Source organism: Nanorana parkeri, unplaced genomic scaffold (genome assembly GCF_000935625.1).
Source record: "Nanorana parkeri isolate BGI_ZX_2015 unplaced genomic scaffold, ASM93562v1 scaffold103, whole genome shotgun sequence".
Taxonomy (NCBI): domain Eukaryota; kingdom Metazoa; phylum Chordata; class Amphibia; order Anura; family Dicroglossidae; genus Nanorana; species Nanorana parkeri.
This window is the reverse complement of record NW_017306371.1, coordinates 1,663,946-1,687,306: the sequence shown is the minus strand read 5'-3', so window position 1 is coordinate 1,687,306 and position 23,361 is coordinate 1,663,946. Positions and strand designations below refer to the sequence as shown.

The 23,361-nt window shown below is 43.5% G+C and overlaps 1 protein-coding gene across 3 annotated transcripts in view; it reads right to left on the bottom strand.

Moving 5' to 3' along the window:
- EDEM3 (ER degradation enhancing alpha-mannosidase like protein 3) overlaps positions 1-19,363 on the bottom strand; it is a 52,438-nt gene extending 33,075 nt beyond the window's left edge. For all 3 annotated transcript variants that reach the window (XM_018552968.1, XM_018552969.1, XM_018552970.1), the window contains exons 1-3: positions 19,007-19,363; positions 11,850-11,895; positions 3,257-3,357 (exon numbers count right to left, since the gene is read on the bottom strand). In XM_018552968.1, coding sequence (XP_018408470.1) covers positions 3,257-3,357; positions 11,850-11,895; positions 19,007-19,137 — 278 coding nt within the window. In that variant the 5' untranslated portion in view covers positions 19,138-19,363. The remainder of the gene's footprint in view (positions 1-3,256; positions 3,358-11,849; positions 11,896-19,006) is intronic.
- Between the last annotated feature and the right edge of the window lie 3,998 nt (positions 19,364-23,361).

Genomic DNA, 23,361 nt, shown 5'->3' with positions numbered 1-23,361 from the left:
AAAAATGTCAAAAGTGTGTCAGTCATTTACGAACAGAAACTAAAAACAAGCTCAGTCATGAAGGGGTTAAGGTTCAGTAGTTGTTTAAAGTAACATCCTGCCCCCCAATGCTGATTTAAGAACTTCCCTTATGTGATGCATCTGGATGCGAACATCTTCTTCGATCCCGGCTGCGTGCATTTACTTACACTGTCACTCGTCTCCTCCCCTCCGGTGATAAGTTTGCATGCACCCACACATATCACGGCCGTTCGGGAAGTTGTGTTCTGCAGCCGGCGCTAACACACCTAAATTGTTATATATTTGCTCACTTTTTTGGTTTTTAAATGTTGGGGCAAATATCTACTCGTTGCTAGCAGTAGCTACATGTAAAAATAAAAATAAAAATGAATAAATACTTCTTTTAGCAAGAAATCACATTTTATGGTTCTGGTAGCTAAAACTACAAGTAGAAAACCCCTATAAGTTCCATCTCAAGAACACTTTCGTGTATTACTTTAAGTGAAAACACATAAACACATTTTTGCCATTGAATTTAGTCATTTCACCTCTCATTGCTATGTTATATATATATATATATATATAAATTGATACTTCTTTCTAGAACACATTTCAGTATGCGTCCAGTTTAAGGCACCACTAAAATTGTCTTTGTTTTTAGTTATTCACAAATACAATATGGCTTTTGTTTTTCCAATGTTGAGTATTTTTAACACCGTGCCACAAAAACCCTCCCCCCAAAAAACGAATAAAGCAAATAATAAATGTTAGTGCATGAATGGAAAGAATACATTTGGTTGAAAAAAACAAGCTAAGAAGAGAAGGTGGAAGAAGGAAGCCAATTAAAAGTGTTTATCTGAAAGTCGAAAAAATATTTTTGGCTTGACAGAGCAGGGAAGGATTAGAACCTCTGTGTTATTTCTATTGGAGAGAACTTCCCTCTTTCTATCCCGCTGACAATTGTTTCAGCAGACAGAAAGAGGCTAAATCTGACACGAGGACAATGACAAATAGAAATCTGACAGGCATTCTAGCCATCCTTCACTCTACCACAAAAATGGTTTTATACCATGTCTCTTCTGCAAAAAAAAGGTCATACCTTCCTCCTCTCAAGTTTTCAGTACAGTACACAGCTCCGTGTACTCTCCGTGTGAGTGCACTGAGCTTTGCATACATTCTCAACATGCCTAGGTGTCGGGATCAATTACCTTCCTTGCACATTAAAGCGTTATTAAACATGGGAAATCCTTTGCCTGTGATGTGGATGTGTTACCAGTGCTGGCAGACTTATTGATGGCTACACATTGCGAAGTCCAGAGAACTACAAGGGTAGTTACTACATTACTTCTTATGCGCTAAATTTAGTACTAGCCTGAATGAGGCTGGACGTAATTCAACCGAGAAGGGAGGCGGCAGCTAATGGATTCAGTGGACTTTCTGCAGTGAGAGCACTGGAAAGAAGTATTGCAGCTAAAGCTGCATTTGTTTTATTAGGGCTTAGGGAACTTACAAATTAATGAAACTTGGAACATAAAGTTGGGCTTCAAATACAACTTGATGTAGAAATCAGTTTTTATATTAAACTACTTTAGTGTAAAGAAAAACAGCCAGCAGTTTTAGCCTATCAGCTTTAAGTACATTGCATAGAGCATTCAATCTCACAGTGGGTGATTACTGGCAGGTGGAGAGTGATGACCTCATAAGTGTGGGAAGGAACATCAAATATTTAGTAAACAAACTGGGGGTAAAGCAATGACCAGGCTCTACTGCTTAAATGCAATGGAGGAAACTGAGGTGATTGACCTGGCTGTATCTCAGGAGTCCTAGATAAAGGTCAATTAAACAGAATTGCATATCTCTTGGTGGGTAAAAATAAAAACAACAACAATAACAACATATACAGTATCAGGGGTGTGGAATTCCTATCACCCGACGCCCAGGACATGCAGTTTCGGGCGCCGGGCGAGTAGTTTTTTTTTACACTTAGCCCCGCTCCGGACAAGCAGAGCTAAGTGTACATAGTGAAGACGCCGCTCGTTTTCAAGTGATCTGATCACTTGTATGAAAACGAGAAGCGGCGATTCTGTCCGCCCCCGTGGTTTTCGAGGTCCACTGCTCCTCTGGCGGACCCGAGACCACGGAACCTGAGCTCACCATAGAGCCCGCAGAGCAGGCGGGCTGCTCTGCTCTGCGTTATCAGGAACTATACAGAACATCTGTTCTCTATTGGAGGGCAGATTCCATAAAGAGAACCTGTCACCTCCAAACTATCATATAGAGGATTTAAAAAGTGACAATGTAAAAAATTAAATAAAAAAATGAAAACGAACCCCGCCATCTGCATTCAAATAAACGCACGCATAGGACATTGTGTGTGTGTGTGTGTGTGTGTTGAGTGCTGCCGCCATTTCACTTTGCCATATTGTGGTAGCGAGGCAGCAGAACACTCCCACACGCACAATGTGCATTAAAGGGCAAGTTCACTTTCCCAGGTAATATGGGAAAATGGAATTACCCGATCAAATCTGGCCCCCGTCTCTCCCAAAACCCCCCAGCCCCCGGCTATACTTACCTTTCGTCAAACAGTCCTTACCCTCCGCCGCTACAGGTGTACTGTCCTCACCCCGTACTGTCCAGCGCAGTCCTGCCCTATGCATTTTGCTCGCAAATTACAAGCACTCATTGGTCAGCGTGGTCTGGTGGACACGCTGACCAATGAGAAGTGCTATTTAGCACAGACCAATACAGTTTTTATTAGGGATGCACAGATACAGAGTATTTGGGCAAGTACTTGTACTCACCCAAATGCTTGATACCTTCTCCAATACCGGAACTTCTGGTCAGAGGAAGGTTTCCTCTGACCGCTACAACATGGAGTCGGCTTCCCTGGCAGTCAGGAAGCTGGGTAGCATCTCATTACCCACTGCCCGGCTTCCTAATTGCCCGGGAAGCCTGCTGCATGCAAAAGGAAGCACCGATACTCGGTGAGTAATATCGGTACTCGTACTCTATACCCAAAAACCGGTATTGGTGCATCCCTAGTTTTAATTCAAACTATATTTTTTTGTATTGGGACAAGTAGATTGTTATGAAGGACAAGTAGATTTGGCCCCCGCTTTAGCCCTTGGACAAGTAGTTTTTTCAAAAATTTCCACACCCCTGAGTATGCATCTCAACTATGAATTAGGCCTGTCTGTCTGATAAGTCTTGTTTAGGCATGCAGTGAAAATTCTTTATAAGTATTTAAAAGTCTTACTTTCCCAACGCATCATCTACATCTCCCCTGCTGGGTTCTTGCCCGCGTATTCGGCCACGGCATGTTAAAGGCATCAGTTCGTCAGCAGGATATGCATGTTCCTATTTGGCAAGAAAATCACACCATTAAAAAAGGAAAATAAACAAAAGTTTTAAAAACAACAAAAAGGAGAGCAACAAGAATGACCGACTAGTCACAAAGAAAGCTCTAAAACAAAACAATTTGGGTAAATGTGTATACAATACCCATCTACCCAATACCCATTTACTCACTGAAAAAGGTACTACATACCAAACGCTGGGTCAGATTCCATTTGTAAGATGACGATCTTACACCTGAACTAGTCTTCAGTTAATGAACACACATTTTCTTTAATACTCAGAAACATGTTCTACAACACTAAACTTTCATGCGACTAATGCTAGGCTGTAAAAGAAAATAGCAAGTCCTATACACGTTATCAGAAGAACTGTGATGATTTGTCCAATCAATTATCACTTTAGCTTTCACTGCAATGCATCACTAACATTGTAACAATTTATTTTTAAAGTTCTAAAACTACACATTTTTACTTCATTGACAAAATTGTGTTTTGGACAACTTCCAGGAATAGCCTGAGTAGCAAGTTGCAACCCATGGGCAATGATGGACAAGCCTGAGAGAAGACTGGGTTACTGGAGAGAAATGTAGACTTTGTGCAGTGCTTAGTTATACTGAACAACCGGAGTAATAATCATGTTTAGCAACGTCAGTTCTAAGAAGCAAGAGAAATGGATGATCCATTTGTAATTTCACATCAGACATCTGCCGCTCCTGGAAGGACTCTTAACGGTGTTGTAACCTTTGGTAAAACAGCAACACACACGTCTGATGAGCCCTTTAAACTAGACTGATCAGAAGCTGCTCACTTCTGAGAGTAATAAATGAATAACACTTAAAGAAGAACTCTGGATAAAACTTTGTATTAACCCTTGCTGTGGGACCAGGGCTACCATCAGAAACTTTGGGACCCCTTACATAGTCCCCGCCACCAACATACCATAAGCCTGTCCACTGGCGTTCCACTGAGTCCACCCACTGACCCTCCCACCAAGTCAGTCTACTGGCTTTTCCACCACGTCCTTTAGTGCACCCGCTTATATTTGAACACTCTTACAACTTAATATATAAAATTGAAAAAGTATATTTCAAGCCATCACTGCATTCAATATTTAAGAGTGTGGAAACAGATTTTGGGCAAAAATTATGTTGAGCAGGACTCTACACTAAATGCACTACCTATTCACTAACACTAACCGCACTACCTATTCACTAACACTAACTGTGCCTCATCTATCCACTAGCACATCTAAGCCTGTACAGGCTCCCAGGTAGGCTGTGCGGGCTCTGGGCAGGCACCGTGCGTGGGCTCTCAGGCGGACTGCGGGCTCTGGGCAGGCACCGTGCGTTTGTACAGGAAGGTACCAAGTTACAGGGGGAGGGGGGCGGGACCGTAACAAGTTACAGGGGGAGGGCCACTGGACTCAGTAACGCACCAGACTCAGTAACGGACCAGACTCAGTAACGCACCTAAGATCCCGCAGAGCCAACCCGAAACCCCACACAGCCCACCTGCAGGGTCATTCTCAGAGCACATGATAGATCTTGTACAGCCCATTTGAGACTCTATGGTGGGCTCTGCAGGGTCTCAGGTGGGCTGGTCGGGGTCCCTTTCCCTGCGCCTCCCTCCCAACTCCTCTTACCTGCTGCTGCTGGGGTCCGGCCGCTTCCTCCCGTTACCTGTACGGCTGATACCCATCTAAGGGGCCTGGGCCCCCACATGTGTATTGGCCTACCCTGCTGATGACGGTCCTTTGTAGGACTACTCCTGCATTGCGAAAGTTAAGTGCTCGTTTGTGTCTATGTGCTATAAAAAGGTAATACTCGCCCAAACTGCCGAGCCGAATGCAGCAGTCTAAGAATACGTTCTATACAAGTGTATAGACGCAAGAATGCTGATGAGCATTCCATCTGTGCAGCGGAGGAGGAGACACACTTCAGTGACCAGAAAAGCAAGGAGTCACCTCGGCAGTTTGGGCAAGTATAACTTCTTTTTTTTTTTTTTTTTAGCACCAAGACCTAAGTAGTTAACCTTTGCAATGCGGTGGTAGCCCCACTGCAAGGGTTAATAATTGTCCCGGACTTCTTCAATGTTACTCCAAAAATCAGGTTTGATGTAGTGAACGTGCTCATAAAGCAGGCACTGACACACACACACACACACTTGCCAAAAGTATTGGGACGCCCCTCCAAATCATTGTAATCAGGTGTTCCAATCACCTGGATGGCCACAGGTGTATAAAATCAAGCACCTCGGCATGCAGACGCTTCTACAAACATTTGTGACAGAATGGGTCGCTCTCAGGAGCTCAGTGAATTCAAGCGCGGTACCGTGATAGGTTGCCACCTGTGCAATAAGTCCATCCTTGAAATTTCCTTGCTACTAAATATTCCATGGTCACTTGTTAGTGGTATTATAACAAAGTGGAAGCAACTGGGAACCTCATAATGTAAATACACTGCTTGTTGTGCATGAAAAGGAGAATCATTGGTAGAGAAAAAAGTGCTCATCCCAATAGTTAGATCTGGGGTGTGATACTGCAGATGTCACACGTAAAATGACAGAGCGGGGTCAGCGCATGCTGAAGCGCACAGTGCGCATTAGTCGCCAACCTCCCTAGTTAAAACTTTTAAAAAAACTTTTGCTGTGTCCCCATTGTGGAGATTTCTCTTTACTAACTCTTCTAGGGCACGCATCTGAAGAAAGAAAACCACTCTTAGAGAACTGTCCCAAAGCAATAAAAACCTTACAAGGGTTTCACCACATAAACAAATCTTGCATTTAGATACACCTTGATGTCCTCGGGAGTGTTAGGCTCCATTCACATATAGAGTTTGCTTTACACGCACGGTTTTTCCATGATGTAGACCGTGCGGGACGAAAACGCAAACATTCTTAATCCGTAAGGATGATGCTCGTTTGCAGATATTCAATAGCTGCGAACGTGCGTAATCCGCTGTATTATCGCGCTTGGACTATGTTGCAAGCCATGCGGTTTTGTACCGCGCAGTCCATGTAATAGTCTGAACAATGTACATTGAAGTGCATTGTTTTCTCTGTTTAGAGCGGCTCCACGCGTATCCATACAGCCGGAATACACGCAGACAGCTGCTCCAGTGTGAATGGAGCCTTAGGCCTCATTTACAAGACCTCAGAGGGCTACATAGCAAACTGTATCCAGTGCTCATCCGTCTCTGTATAATGACAACGCTCAGATGTGTGTAGAGCCATGGTATCTCAACCTATCTTGGATTTGTACGAATTGGGATATGCGAATTGGGTCTTAGTGTGTTTGGAAATACTAGTACAACAGTAATTCTGCCGATTAGACTTACAATATTAAAGACTTTAGGGACTAGAATTTATGATTTTCATACAGGCACTATGTAGGAGGAATGCAGTGAGATAGGAAAGTCATCAAGGCACACTCATTACAAGTGCTCTCATGTGCATATACAGTGGTACCTCGGTTCACAAACACTTCTGTTCGCGAACAATTCGGTTCGCGAACAGGAAGTTTAGCAAAATTTTTCCTCCGTTCACGAACTCCGCTTCGGGTGACGAACACAACCGCAGCCATTTTCCCTGCCCTGACGCATGGTCATGGCTTCCTCTATAGTCGAGATCACAGTTTGATTCAGTTCACGACCAAACGAATTAAGTTCGTGAACCGAGGTACCACTGTATAAACTATGCATTGGAAGTTTTTTTTCCTTTTTAAAGAGAACTATAGCCAAACCTTTTTTGGGTCACAGGAGTACATCTACAAATGTACTCATGTGACCCAACGTCAGCCTATAGCCCATACTGCCCGCTATATGCTGACAGCGCAGAACCGTGCTGCAGACAGGAAAGATCCTGACAATATTGTTGGCATCCTCCCTGCTGCCTGATTGACAGCTGGCACTGCCTCTCCAGAGCCAGCTGTGCCCGCCTCCTCCCGTTTGCCCCTCCAATGAGCGAAGGATTAACAGACAGTGGGGAGGGAGAGTTCTTGCAGGAAGTGGTAAATGACAGTTACCGCTCTCTGCAGGGAGAAGCCGTGGGCAAAGTGATTAGCAGTTTGTGATTGCTTAGCTCTCGAGCTATAGAGCCAGCATGTGACATCTGCAGTATCGCACCCCAGATCTAACTATTGGGATGAGCACTTTTTACTCTATGATTCTCCTTCAATTCATGCACAACATGCAGTGTATTTACATTATGATGATTTTACAGACACGCAATGGTGCAAAAATCTGAAAAATTCTCAAAATTAGAGATGGAGAAATTGTCTGTAATGATTGGTCAGGTCTCATAATCTCTCTGTAAATAAAGCAAGCCATTTGATCTATAAAGAACTTCCTTGTCCTGTTGTATATGTCCCTTTATTTCCATTTAAAAATCGACTAAAATTTAAGTAAAAGAAATGTAAGCGGACCTAATCAGACAAAAAAACAAAATACACAGATGAAATACAGATAAAGTAGCCATTTTACCTACCAAAAGAATTTGCATTAGTCCATCCATTCCTATGATTTACATAGACCTGATACACAGCACAGCCCAATCTGGCAGGACGGGGACCTGAATTTCTCTACTGAAGTTACCTAGGTCTTACCCCTGCCCGCAGCCTGTGACTGGACATTGAAGGAGAAGCAGCAGACTGATGAGCTCATCTCCGTTACTCTGCTCTCCTCCTGTTAGGGTTTCTTGTTAACACTGCAGCACAACAGATTGGCTACATGTGGTGCTTTTCCCTCTCCCAGTCTACAGTTTCACAGAGTGTCAAATATCATATTGTTCCCCATAAAGCGATCCCAATATGGGACAACCAATACAAAAATTACTATTAAATTGCTTTATTACTATTAAATTGTCCATCTGGTGAACGGATTGCAAGAGAAATACAGGTTAGCGTAGTCACCTGACAAAGCCCCTTGCTGGGGAGAAACACGTAAGGGAGCAGAGTGGCCATCTGTTCCCCTACCATGGCGATATTGTGATGCCGGCTCGGTCTTCTTGATAAAGGAACTGCGCGGAGTACAAAATTGGATCCAGCTCACCGGCAGCTCTCTTGCAATCTGTTCATCAGATGGACGTCTGATAAACACTTCCCACTCAAAAGAGATAAGTACATCAAAATCTCTGTTACAACACAATGCATGACCAGTATATTTGTCTACTCAACACATGCTCTGAAAAAGAGGATTGCAACCCGGGTTGTGTTTTGTATCATAGACAATTATATGCAAAACATTACCTCTAGAGCATAGGACTGTGTTTCATTTACTGGTCCTGTGTGCAATGAGTGGAGACTGAGTACATGCAGGCACTCAGATTTTATGGGATGCAAAATTTTTAGGAGAGAGTGTAAGAGAAAACAGCGGGGCGTTTATGCAATATCTATGCCCCTTATAATATCGGAATACCAATCCTGTTATGCAAGTTTGATGGATTCATCCATATAAGCGTTTGAATGTCTGTGGCGATGTCAAGATGCTTAATAATTAAGCTGAAATCAGCTACAAAATAAAAGGGTGTCCTAACATATATGGAGTGGATACACCTGCTGTATATTTGGATATATACACAATATATGTTCGTATTAGTTGTCCTATAATCGGGATCTCTTTATGGGGAACCAATATGATATATTTGAGATTTAAACAATAGGAGACCCATATAGGTTTATAAAATTATTTAAAAGTGTATGTAGCACCCCCCTCTCCCCATTTTGAATTAAGTTTCACAGAGTGCTGTTGTAGAGAGACTGCACAAGACAGATATCTCATCTGTCACATGTATAACATTTAAGGATGTATTAGAGAATACATAGCTGCATTATTTTATGTCATTCATAACTGCCTGGCATTAAACTCAAGAACAATGCGGCATACTAAATGGTTAAATCTTGTCTGATGAGCTACTGCAGTGCTTAATAAGCAGACACTCTTCATGATTTCCCAGAGGACATGTACAAAAAAAAAAAAAAGAAGAGCAGGTGAGTTTTGTGATGAAAACAGGAGCAATAAAACAAAAAATGACATGAACAAAGGAGTCCTTCATAATATCAAACGGGTATTTCTAAGTTTGAACACTACATGTTAAATACAGGAGGGGAATATTTGCATTGTTCTGCTATTGCGTGCAACACCTCAAAAATAAATAGATGAAGTCAGTGCTTGATGAAAGTAGGATAGTGACGTTTCAAACTTTTTCCACAGGCACAGTTTGAGTCAAATGCATTCCATAAGTCAGGGCTGGACAAATCCCAGGAGCCAGGTAGCCAATGCTCCTTATAGCTGGCGCCTAACTTTTCAGGGTTTCTCTAATTATTGGAGCTGGCTCACAAAAAAAACATGCTGGTTCCTGCATAAGACAAACTGGCACCTCAATTCCATATTAATGTGTGTACCCCTGACATAAGGTACAACCAGGAATGGAAAATATTCCCCATTTTTGAACAGTGCAGCTCCCATGCAATGGCATGTGTGCGCCATTTTGCCTGGGAATACTGTGACCCTAGGCTGGTGTGATAACACACCCCAAAAGGTAGTGTCCATTATTGCCAGGGCTCACAGGAAAAGGGTTAGTGGGCAACAGAAAGGATGCAATATTCTTCTGCTGTAAAAAATATAGTTTAATTTTACACGTGCTAGGCCTCTGAATTTTAATTTTTTTTCCCTCTTGAAAAGGTAAAGTTGGGCTTTAACTATGTTAATATATAAGCGCAGTTCCACTCTAAGGTGAATATTCTCTGTTCAGAAAAATACTAGGCAACAGCAGAAATTAGGAAAGTCTGTAATTCTATACAGAAATGGCTGCAAGAAGTTAAAGCCCAATTTTCACTATTATGTAAGCCCAGTGCCGTTGTCCTTATACGGCTGCGCAGGCAGCACCAAGTAACAAAAGGAGAGAACTGGGAAAGGACAGGATGAGTTGTAAACTCCCCAGAGAGGATGCACAGGGTCCAGGAATACTGTGGCAGAGGAAATGGAAGACGAGCGGGGGACAAACAGTACATCAGCTAGGACACCCTAATGTGTATTCACGTCCAGCAAAAGCATATTTATACCCATGTCATAAAGATGTATTACAAGCAAACACTAAAATTGGTTTATGAACAAACATTTATATCTTTTAAGTCGTCACCTTAACAAAGCTGTTGACAGGCATGAATATCAGGCACCTAGAGATGGGAGATTCTACATACCTGTAGAAGCTTTCCGTACCCCTGCTTCCCCCCCCATTGGCATTCTGCTGTGAGCGAGTGACACTTCAACACATTCCGATTTGATTTGCGATTTCTCGCCCCCACCTTCCATACATTCCTATTTGCCAGTGAGGCACCTTATCACAATAATGAGCCAGTAGAAACGCATGGGAGCATGAGGGAGTAGCTAAGCTCCAACACTAACTGGAGGTGTCAACACTAGCTGGAAGAAATAGAAGCAAAAAGCGCCGAGGGCAATCACTCCTCAGAGGGATGTAATAATGGGCATGTTGCAGGATGCTGCCCCACTACAGCCAGGGGGACTGTGGAGTCTGGAAAAAAGCACAAAAAGAGGGCGCCTTTCCTGGTGCAGATACGTTTTATTCAAATAGAGATATCAATGGTAAAATGTACTGACAAACGTGAATAGGATACGCCCCCTTCATCAGAACATCTGATGAAGGGAGCGTGCCCCGGAAACGCGTCAACGCAGATCTTCATGCTGGCACATAGGAACCACTTTGCTGATGTCCACTTGCCTGATTTTCCCCTACCATTCCATGGCTTTTATCCTATTCACCAGTACCTTTTACCATTGATATCTCTATTTGAATAAAACTTGTCTGCACCAGGAAAGGCGCCCTCTTTTTGTGCTTTTTTACTAGCTGGAAGAGTATTGTCTGTCAAAACAACTTGGTACTAATACAAAGCATAGGACAGCCATTCACAACCAGGGTCTTGCAGCACACTGGGGTTCTTTAAAATTTTTGTAAAGTGTCCAGCATTTCCATGGTGCAGGCGAGCCAGCCAACAACACCATAGCGGCAAATTACACCACCAGCGCTGAAATAGTGTGTATATGATTTTCTAGATGTTTCAATATAACTATGGGGTGTAATCTGTGTCAAAATGAGATAAGCTGCTGTGTCTGCATTAGTTTAGAAAAGGATAGTCGATTTTTAAATATACTTTTGTCAAAGTAGTCCGGTGGACAATTATTGGCTAAACACTGCCTGCATCCATTCAGGCGCAGGCACTGTTCGGGTATTCAGCAGGCACATTGCCATACAAGTCATTATGTATGGGCACCTTAAACTTGCTTGTCTTTTAGCTCTCCCCAAAAGGGAAGCTCCAGGTGCACAGGTTCCAGGCAAAATAGATTTAAAGTTCAAACATGTCAAGAAACTTAGAGATGGCCTTCATTATTCTTTAACATATGGTACAATTCACACAAAAAAAAAAAACTCATGTAGTTTGTAATTAAGAGTGTAAATGTCACATTTAACTTGTATACATACCATATAATTGCCATATGCATGATCAAACATTTCCAGCACTTGAGCCCTGAAACAAAATGGAAATATAATTCAGATGTATAAAGAAAATATGTCCATTTCCTTGTGTCAAATATTTATTATGCAATTGTTTGTCTTAAAGTGACATTAAAAAGGCAAAAAATGTTTCCCTCCCCCCAATGTTAATGACTGCTCTGTCCCTCCGATCCAGCGCTGACTGCTCTGTCCCTCCGATCCAGCGGTGTCTGCATGCGGGGTGCATGCGTCCATAGACTTATCTTGCGTCCCTCGTCGCGTCCCGGCCGAAAATGAGAACTGCGCATGTGCGCGCCCCAAGATCCTTTGCGGCCGCTCGAGAAATTTCTAATTTTCGGCACGGGAATGCCCAAGGAACACAGGTGAGTCTAAACTGCTGTTTTAGCGTTTTTTGTTTTGTTTTTAAACTTTTTGCATATAGCTACTGCTTGCTAGCAGTAGCTATATGCAAAAAAACGGGAGGGTTTAAATACCCTTTAAGAACAACTATTATGTATGACAAGCTTTGTAAACATTATGAATTACTTAGACTTTGGCCCTTGATACATATCAACATTTTTACTATAACACCTTAAAGTTGAACTCCATGGAAATGAAAAACTACCTTGCAGTGGGGCTCCCCTCACACTGCAAGGGTAAATGCTCCGTTTTACCTAGGATACCATTAAAAAGCACAAAGCACAGTTACTAACCATATCCCTTGCTCCCCCAGCAGCCAGCGCTCTCCTCTTCCCTCTGGGTTGTGTGGCAGGTACTCAGTGTCCTCACTTACAATGTAGTATTGCTGATTCTGCACTGCAGGCAATGACAGAGGGTCGAAGAGGAGCATCTTTGGGTGAACGGATGCACAGAGAGGAGCCTGAGGCCTTGTTCACACCAAACACGTTCGAGGAGCAGAGCAGTTACAGACCGGATCAAAACAGTGTCCATTGTATTCCAATGGTATTTTGGACTCTAGTTCACACTGCAGCGTTCAGTTCCAGAGCATGTAAAAAGAACTGCAGCAAGCCCTATTTTACCTGCTCTGGAACGCATGCAAACGCATCAAAAACGCATGCAAACGACCTGGAGCGCACTTAAAGCCCATTTTAAACTAAAACAATATATATTTGTTTAGACCAAAAACGACCCTGAACGCATGAAAAACGCGGCACAACCCCCTGCACTGTGTGTGCAGAAACTCATGCAGATCTGGTCTGCATTTGGTTGCGTGTTCCCGCAGTGGCTGTGTGCGTCCATAGACACACACAGTCCTTCAGCAGGCCACGCCCCTCCTCTACTCCCTAAAGGGTGATTGACAGCAAAATGAGCCTATGGCTCCTCTGCCCCCAGTATCCTCCCCCCACAACCAGGAGGTTCGGGGAAAGGGAGGATTGCTTCGGAGACCAGCGGCGCTGACAGGTAAGTGACAGTGTGGGAGGGACGGGGAAACACAAAAAAGGTACAGATCGTTTTTTACCTTAAATGCAGAGAATATATTAAGGTAAAAAAAAACGATCAGCCTTTAATACTACTTTAAGTACAAGGTCCACTTTACTATGTCAATGGCTTGAAGTAATAGCTGCACCATGACCACACAGTCATTCCTCCTGTCTGCTATACTGAAGGTTTTAAGGGCCAGCATTGGCTTTACTGACTGTCCACCATGTCAAACACCTATTCTCTCTTCAATATACAAAGCAGTGGCTTGGTGACTTTTTGACAAACATCGGAACACATACTGAATCTTTGTGAGGGGCCCAATAAGCCAATGCTCTTATATACCAAAGCCTGGAGCAGTCTACAACACAGAGAAATGAATAGTTGAGAAACAGAAAACAAAACTGCTCTCCAAGCAAATCCGGAGTCCTCCTACTATTCAACATTTCACAGAGGAAGGCACAACCGGATTTCCAATAAAGGGAGGTTCCCGTACACTCAGATCAAATGTTGGCCAATTAAGCGGGAATCAGGGCCACCCAAGGCTCGGTATGCCATCTCCCCCATATAAGTCCCTTTTGGGAAATGTTGGAACATTTTCAGGGCAACAGTATCTTCAATCAGCTGCAAGTCCTGTTTGGGTATTCCGAGTGGCGTATGCCACTGTCAGACTACTAAGGACACAACGGGAGATTCGTTCATCCACGCTGTCAGTGTCGATGGAGGAATCGGTCAGATTTTTTTTTCATTTCAGCCCTACAGCGTGTACCTAGCTTAAGGTTTTAAGTTTAAAGCTCACCTCCCAGGAAGGCTGCTATCTATTGGTATTGATATAGACTTTGCTCAATTCCCTAAACAATGATTATTTAAAATATGAGCAAACTACTGAAGCATTATACAGCAGGATATGATTACCCCAGAACCTGCACTAGATCTGGCAGATAGGAGCTATGGTATGCCAAGTAACAGCTTTCTTAACAAGTTACCTACAAGCATGTATTACCATTAAGGGTATGATGACGAGGAGCTAAAGAAATCAAAGAGCCCACCAGCTGAATCGGTGCACACACACACACAAACAAAGCCTCCTTAGAACATGTTTCATTCTAGAGATGTCCCGATACCACTTTTTGACCAAGTACAAGTACTGTCCCTCATGTACTTGCCTATACCAATTACCGATACTTTTTCTTAAAAGGGACATGCAACATTTTTTTCTAAAACAACACAGACTGATGATTTTAGGGCAGTTGCTCACCAGGGCTAAATACGGATGTCACCAGAACTGAATACATGTTCCCAAAGCCGAACACATGTCCCTAAGGCAGAATTGTATTCTGCTTTGGGAACATGAGTTCTGCGAAAACATGTCCCCAAAGCAGAATTCCTCTCACCAGGCTGTGTGTCGATCTCAACTGGCAACGTGGAGATCTGCAGTGGCTCTGAGGGCACTCCACCTCACCGGCGATGTCGGGACCTGGCCTCCCCCACGTCGAGTCCGGCCGCACCGGCCCAGTCCTCCCATCAGTGTGCGACAGGAACCCCCAGCTTCAGTAGTTCTGCCCCCGGGGCTGTTCATGGCTGTGCCTGCGCCGGGAAGGAGGAGATAAAGAACCGGACAGGCCCTGCCATGGACAGCTATCCGCAGGTCCCCAGTAGGCTACCGAGGTCCCCACAAGCGCGGGAACTTGGACGGCCGCTGCCGTTTGAAAATTTAAAGGGCTGGTATCGGCACATCCCTATTTCATTCCATCAAATATCCCAAAAATCAGGGGGATTACTCCTTACTATAATAATGCGTGGAACTATGCAAAATTATCTCTCTACGTCCCAAAGACCAAATGCACATCGGGAATTGCAGGTGTATAGTGCAAATGTAGTTAAATATTAAGTTGCCATTTTTACAAACTGCATTTATACGTTTCAGGTTTTTGGCCCTCATCAGTGCTTCTCGCCACAACATTAATGAGTTTATTTTGCTTGTTGGGTCCCAAGCCCTACTCTCTGAAAGCCGTGGTTTTCATGCGCTGCATTGATGATAGCCGAAAAGTCTGAAACAGCTCTATGCAGTTTGGAGTAAATTACTCTGTAGTATTAAGGTGCCCATACACTGCTCGATTCTCGTACGAGAATCACGGGAAATCCCGCGATCGTACGAGAATCGAGCATTGTGAACGAAGACGTGCGACCGTTTCTGCTGTACGGTCGCACGTCTTTTGTCTAAGGAGCACGCTAGAAAACCAGCCAAAAATCGTACGATTTTCGGCTGGTTTGAACGGTGCTCGGGAGACAAATGCCGAATGGGCCGGTGTGCGCACACTGCCCGTTCAGCATTGCAGTCATCGCAAGCCCGCCCCTCAGGGTGGCGGGCTTGCGATGATCGAGAGCACGATCTGCCAGTCCAAGATGGGCAGATCGTACGTTTTTTTAATCACTTTACAACCATCGCAAGACTAAGGTCTTGCGATGGTTGTACAGTGTATGGCCACCTTTAGGTTATATCTGCATTCTACACCAGCGGTTCTGGATGTGAATTTGGGCAATGGGACATAGAGATTATTTGCATTGGTCAGTATTGTCCTAAAATGAGCAATAATCATTTGATTTCTGGGATAAGTCATGGAATAACACATGGAAATACCTTCTTTTCCAAGAAGGTTTTACACTGCTACCTTTAAAACCTAGTTAGCTTCCTACCTGGGACACCATCTGCATGAAATATGCATGCTCTCTCCATGTGGAATTGGTTTTCCTCACACAATCACAAACATACTAGGTTAAATGTCATCTTTCCAAGCTTCTGGTATTGCATAGGTGAGTTAGGGACATTAGAGTGTGAGCTTCTTGGGAGGATGGGAATGTAGAATAATAAATCCATGTGCTCTAAAGCGCAGCATAAACATCAAGTCACATATTAAAAATGAAGAAAATCACTACTCTTTAAATGTATTTTCAGCTGAGCTTAGTAAGATCACTCAGCCATGTAACATCCTAAATAATATAAATAGTGTACATGGGTGCTAGCAAGGTTGAAGGGTTTGTCCAGAACACAGTGTGCCACGTGTATACACAATGGAGCAATAACTTCAGAATAAATATCGCTGTGACAGATGTGAGCAGGTTGCCCTCTTGGACGATCACATTAGAGCTCTTGAAGGGCCAAACTGCAAAACCGAGAAGACTTGACAACCTTGGGAAGAGTCTTCTGCTCACTGACCAATGGTTTTGATGTGGAGGGGTGGAGGGGTGAGTGAGCATGATTACTTACCCCTTTTGCACCAAGCCCAGGATCATCACTAATCAACGCTAGCCCTAACAGCTGGCGGACAGCCCATCTGCTAAGGGTGGTGAGGGTATTGTGGGAAAGCCTAGATGATGGCAATATGGGATTCTATAAACAATAGAACTGAATACGAGAATAATTTGTTGCCTGGATTGCCTCAACCGAATGGTTTGCCGTCGCCCTAGTGCCAGGGTTTGGCATGTGATGGACAAACTACTGGGAGGTGTTGGGCATGACCCAGTTGTCTTGGTCCATGTTGGGACCAGTAACAAAATACAAGGAAATTTGCCGGATCCTTTAGAATTATAACTTGACGGCATGGGTTGTTTTGTGAAAAAGGTGAACTAACCCTTTAAGTCAGAGGCATCTAAATTAGACATCAAGGGGATGCATAATACACCGCAAAACCGCCTTAACATATGTCTGAAGTGGCCGTGATCTTCGTACCATCTTTTACAGCTGGCGCCTGTCCCCACACACACACAAATGCAAACACACATTAGGTGTGCCTACGCGAGAAAATACAGATTGCACCACACATGTTACATATGAACGTCAGTGTGCAAGCAATAGTTCTAGGACCATCAATCACTGTAAACACGAAACTGATGAGTGGTAAAAGCTTTTAAAGTGTCACCTATGGAAAATGTTGGGTATGCTTTTATAAGGCATGACATGTTTGGTATTTATTTACCCAATGTGAACAAAGCAATGTAGCTGAATACAGTTTGGACTACATGTATTTATTTGCAATGTTTCATAACATAGGAAAAATCCTCAGTGGTGATTAACCACTTAAAGACCGGGGTGTTAAACCCCCTTCCTGACCAGGCCATGTTTCAGTATTCAGCACTGCTGTACCTTGACTGACATTTATTCCGTCATGCAACGCTGTACTGAAATTAATTTTATTCCATTTTTTAGGGACACATAGAGCTTTCTTTTGGTGGTAGATAATCACCACTGGGGTTTTTATTTTTTACTATATAACAAATAAAAGTACCTTAAATTTTGAAAATACACTGTTTCCCTATGGAATGGAATGAAACATTATCACCTCAATTTTTTGGTAAAAAAATAAAAGACGGGGTCAGGTCGGGTAAATAGACACCAAACATGTCAAGCCTTAAAATTGCACACGCCCGTAAAATTGCAAAAAACAACCACAGGCGACGCTTTAAACGCTTTTACTGCTCATCAGTTTAGTGTTATCATTGATTAATGGCCCTAAAATGATTGCTCTCACTGCGACGTTCGCAGTGATATGTAACATTTGCGGCATAATAGGCGCAATCGTCGTTTTTGCACATAGGCGCACCCGACGCATGATTGCGTGTGTATGTGGGGGACAGGGATTTGAAAAAAATGTATGCTTTATTTATTTCTCTTTTTTTTCTTTACACTTACATTTATTGCTATCACATGGGGGGATAAGAAGCCCCCTATGCGATAGCCAATTTATTTGACAGGTCCTCTTTTTGGAGACACCAGGGGTCTCCAAGACCCCTAATGTCACCTAGGGGCCCCCAAAGAAGCTGATGAAGCAGAGATCTGTTTCACCAGCTTCTCTCTTTAACTTCTGTAGCTGGGAATCACAGCTGAATGTGGAAGTAATGTAATATATATCACTTCCTGCATTCGGGGACCGGAGAGGAGTACAGAGGGAGATCGTGTACCGATCTCCTGTGACAGAGCAGCCGTGCCGGTCCCGGCTGCACCAGATATCAGGAGCGGCGACGGCAGTGGCAGCAGCCGCGCGGGGTAAAACCGCACCTAATACAAGCAATCGGTTGTCTCTAGAGACGCCCGATCGCGTTAATGTAAACAGGTATCGCTGGCTGTTTACATTTTTGACAGTTCCCTCACTCGTGTGCGCGCTGAGTCCCGCGCACGAGCAGGGGGAGGGGAAGGACGTCTCAAGATGCCCACCCGCTCCTATAAGGTTCCCGTCCGGCCATTTACCTATGGCCAGCGGACAGGAGGTGGTTAAAAACTGCCCCCCCAAAAAATTATATACAATTAATTTAAAGTACAGCGCTGGATTAATAAATAAATGTCAGTTAAAGTACCACAGCGCTGAATACTGAAAACAGGCCTGGACAGGAAGGGTGTTTAACAGCATGCTCTTCATGGGGTTCATTACTAATAACCAGTCCCACCAAGCCATTACTCGGTTTCTTCTGTAGATTAATACAATTTCGAAGATGAAATAACAAACAACCACATAAAAACAGGTGAGCAATGAGATGAGAATTTCCATAATACAGCTATAAAGAAGTGTAAATATGTTAGGTATCCGGAAGCTGCTCCTGACAATGATGACAGCTGACACAGAGCTCTTCCTCCTATTGCAATGTCCGTACAACAATACACCCCCCAAGCAATGCTTCCACCCTGCCCCCAGCTGTGCCCATACTCCTACCTGAGCTTTGTCTTCTCCTCCTTGGTCATAGCAGCATGTCCAGTCCTCAGCAGAAGCTGGCACATGAGGTACAGGAGCAGATGTCTCCACATTGTGCCCCATGTCCGAGGCTCTTCCGCTGAACAGCTCATACTGGGGCAACCGGAAGAAGCGGCTCGTGTCCGCTAGGCCTGGTGTGAACACATCGTTAGGCGAAGCGATACCTGAGTGTCTCCGAGGCCCGAACTGTCCGGCCCTTCACAACGGTTCGTCGCCGAGCCTCAGGTGTCACTCTCTGTCTCCAGCTGCCCGCCGCTTCCGGCTTCAGCAGCTCTCATGACACGTTGGGATGGGACAAGCCCGGTCCAATCAGCGATCAGTATCAGCTGTGTGACGTGGAGCCGGAGATCCGGTGGGCGGGGACACAGGGAACGAAATATTCCTATTGGTAGAGAAAAGCAGGAGTGTGTTTATTTCTGGGCGCTGTGTGTGGGCCGGCCTAGGATGGATCTGCTACATTAATGAGGAGTCTAGCAGCTTACTGTATTTATTTATTATAAGCTGATTGTACATTGTATGTAGTGGAGGCAGACTTGTACAGCTTCCCTACAATGCTGGGCATACACCCGATCAATGGCACAAGCAGAGGCTAGTGAAAGTGTATCTAAACCCAGGACCAAAAATCTTGTAGGCTTGGTTGACAACACACATTCACTGTACTCTGTACAGTGTTGTCACCCTAGGACAGAACAGTTCCTGCTCTTGCTATCTCCATACCATGGAGGGATATGTTTTGTAATTCCTCCCGATAGCATTGCTTGAGAAAAGTCTGCGGTTGTTTTATTACAATAGCCAGCTTTGGAGATTGCCCTATCCACCCTGTTTTCTCTCACTCAGCCTGCTAATGTGTACACACACTGTCATCTCTTGTCTATAGGTAGCTTAAGCTGGCCATAGACAAAGCAAGTTCCATCTGTGGGTGGCCACGTTTACTGATCTCCTATCCTGTGAATGAACCTGGAATGACAATGATTTTGTCACTTCTGTTTTCTGAGCTTTAATTCCCTGGCCACAGAGAAAGTGGAAGAAGATATCACTGTGTACACCGGAGTGAGAGCAATCATTTTAGGACCATTATTCATATGTAACTCTGTATTTGTGACCCATACAAGATTTTTAAATATTGCCTATGGACAATTTTGGGTACCGTAGCTTTTTGCCATATCACGGAAGCACACATTTTTAAGCTTGACATGTTTGCTATCTATTTACTTCACATATAACTTCATATTTTATATATAACCAAAAACATTGGGTTATATATTGTGTTTATTGTCACTAACATGAACTTGTGTATTTATTACTGAAAATTTGGGTTATATTGCACTAATATCCAGCAAGATAAAAAGGGGCACCTTGAAATTGGCCATCAATTGGCAGTTATCTCCCTAAAGGTGCCCACACATATGCGATAACCGGCTAGTTGATGTGCACGATCACAATTACTGTACAACTGGCCAAATTTGGTTGAACGGGCAGACTTGAAAACTGTCGTTGAAACAGATGAAAATCGATGGATTAGTGGGGTTTTCGTACAATAAAAATCGCAACATGAACACTGCACATGCACAAATGAAAATCTGTTCTGTCGATCGACGAAATTTGGCCAGGTTATCGAAATCTACATTAGTCTGTGTATGATGGGCTATTTGAGCAGAAATTGAACGGGGGTGCGATGTCGGGAGACAAAAAAATTACAATAATTGTAAGGTGTATGGCCACCTTTAGAATGTCAGAATAAGTTACTTGCCAAACCTTGCAAATTATGGGGATGATTTAATGGGGATATGGAAAAGAAAGATCTCATTATATGACCTGCGGATAAAGGGGGGTAGGGCTGCAACCCACTAGTCGATTAATCGATTATGACAATAGTTGTCAACTATTGTCATTATCGATTAGTTGGTTGGATCTCCTAGCTCTCTCCTCCATGCTGGGAGGAGGGCACAGCAAGCAGTGAGTGGGTGCAATAGCCAGCCTGCTATTGGCTTTTGCACCAGCCCACTACCTGCTGTATTCACATTCAGCTGCTGTCTGCAGAATCTTGCCACTGGCAGCTGTCATTCCCTGGCTGAAGCTATTTAAGCGTCATGTGCTTACAATACAATTATTTTATTTTTTTTATTAGAAAAGGTGAAAAAGGGTCATTTTCGGCCTAAAAAATTATGTTGCAGGAGGTGCGTTGAAGTGCTATTCATTTCAATGGCACCCCGAACGCACCTCCCACCCACAGTGTGATCGCCCACACTGGAACGCACAGTACCACAATGTCGTGCATTCCAGTGCAGTGCGATTGCAAAAAATTGTGAATGCAGTTTTATTCTGAAGTAAGCTTTATGTTTGTAGCACTGCATTTGTGTATTTTATTTTAAATTAAGGATGGTATTTATTTAATTTTTTTTTTATCTGATCAATTGAAAAAATAATCTGCCAACTAATTGATTATGAAAATAATTATTAGTTGCAGTACTAATCTGTGGGATGTGCTGCAATATCAAGTCCGATCCATGGATTGCCCAACCTTGGGACTTACAGGACTTAAAGGATTTACTGACGTCTTGGTGCCAGATACCATCAAGCATACCTTTGCTTAGTGGCATCTGACTTGGTACCAGGTACTAGACAGGTGCGATTCCTTTGCTTCTGAATTGAGATTCGAACAAATTCGGACATTCGGATGCATCCAAACTTCCAAATAAAAATATGACGAAGAAGGAACATATCCGAATTTCCGATAACTAAACTTTCAGATGCATCAAATTTCATTCTGAATTAACTTTTGTTGTTCAAGATCAACAAAAAAAAAGTGTAGGGTCCAAGACCTACCCCCTTTAGGTACGTCAGGGACCCCCTTGGTAAAGCACCTTGTCCCCATATTGATGAGGACAAGGACCTCTTCCCCACAACCCTGGCCCACTAGTTGTAGGGATCTGCCGGCAGGGAGGCTTATCTGCATCTGGGTACCCCCTTTCATAAACGAGGCACCTAGATCCCCCCCCCCCCGAATAAGTAAGGGGTAGTTGTTATCCCTACTCATTCACCAAAGGGTTAAGTAAAATAGAAATAAACACACCACACTTTAGAAAAAAAATTAATTAACCCCTTCACGACCAACGACGTACAGTGTACGTCGCTGGCATCGGGGCTGTTTAAACAGACTCCCGGCGGCTTTTGCCACCGGGACTCTGTTTAAATTTGTAAAGCCGACTGTTGGCTTTACAGTAAAAGCGATTTTGGCAACTCAGCTGTCGCCAGATCGCTTCTACGGCCCGGTAAAGGGGTCCCGCCCAACATCCCCGCCGTGTTTCCCGGGCTCCCTTGCCCCTCCTATGGGCCTGGGACCGGCTTCTTTGGTGTTGGCAGGAAGCTGGGGAGGAGATGGAAGAAACTTTGTTTGACCATCTCCTCCCCGTTCTATGGGACCGGTAGCGATGCAGATTGCATCACTTCCGGTCCCATAGCTGTCAGTGCTGAAAAACGACGAACGAAAATAAAAACGACGAACACATGTTGGGTATCGCCGTGCACGCTGGAGTGAGAGCAATAATTCTAGGGCCAGTATTTTTGGGTATCTCTAAACTGATGGCCTATTGGGGCTTTTAAAGCGTCGTCTATGGACTTTTTGGGGTACTGGATTTTGTTGCTGTTTCACGGACACACACAATTTTTAACCTGGGCATGTTGGGTATCTATTAACTCATTGTAACCTCATGTTTTATATTGTATTAAATACATTGGTATTTAATTGGGTTTTGGGGCATTTAAGTACATTTTTCACTAAATTTTGGGGTTTGATAAGGAGTGGCGCTAATATCGTGCAACATAAAAATTTGCAACTGCCACCATTTTATTCTATAGGGTCTTGGCGTTCAGAAAATATATAATGTTTGGAGGTTTTAAGTAATTTTCAAGCCTAAAATGTGGAATATAATATGGGTGCAAAAAATAAAAAAAGGCCTCAGTCATGAAGGGGTTAAACAAAAAACACAGTTGTCAATCATGTCAATCACAATGAACATCGCCTGCCGACTCACCAAAAAAAAAATAAAGGCTCAACGTCCCGTCTGCTACCGCCGAAGACTCGCCGCAAAATGACACCTTTGGGCCAAATGTAGACAAATGGGCAGAGCGAGTCGTGACATCACAGGGCTTGTTTTTTTTTTAAATATTGCTCCTGTGGACTGTAAAAAAAGTAAATTGATTCATAAATACCAGCGCATCCCAAATTGGCAAAAATTCGGATTCATCCGAATTTTGCACCCGAATCCCGAAAACCATAATAACAAAAAATCCAAAACGAACAGAAGTTAAACTAG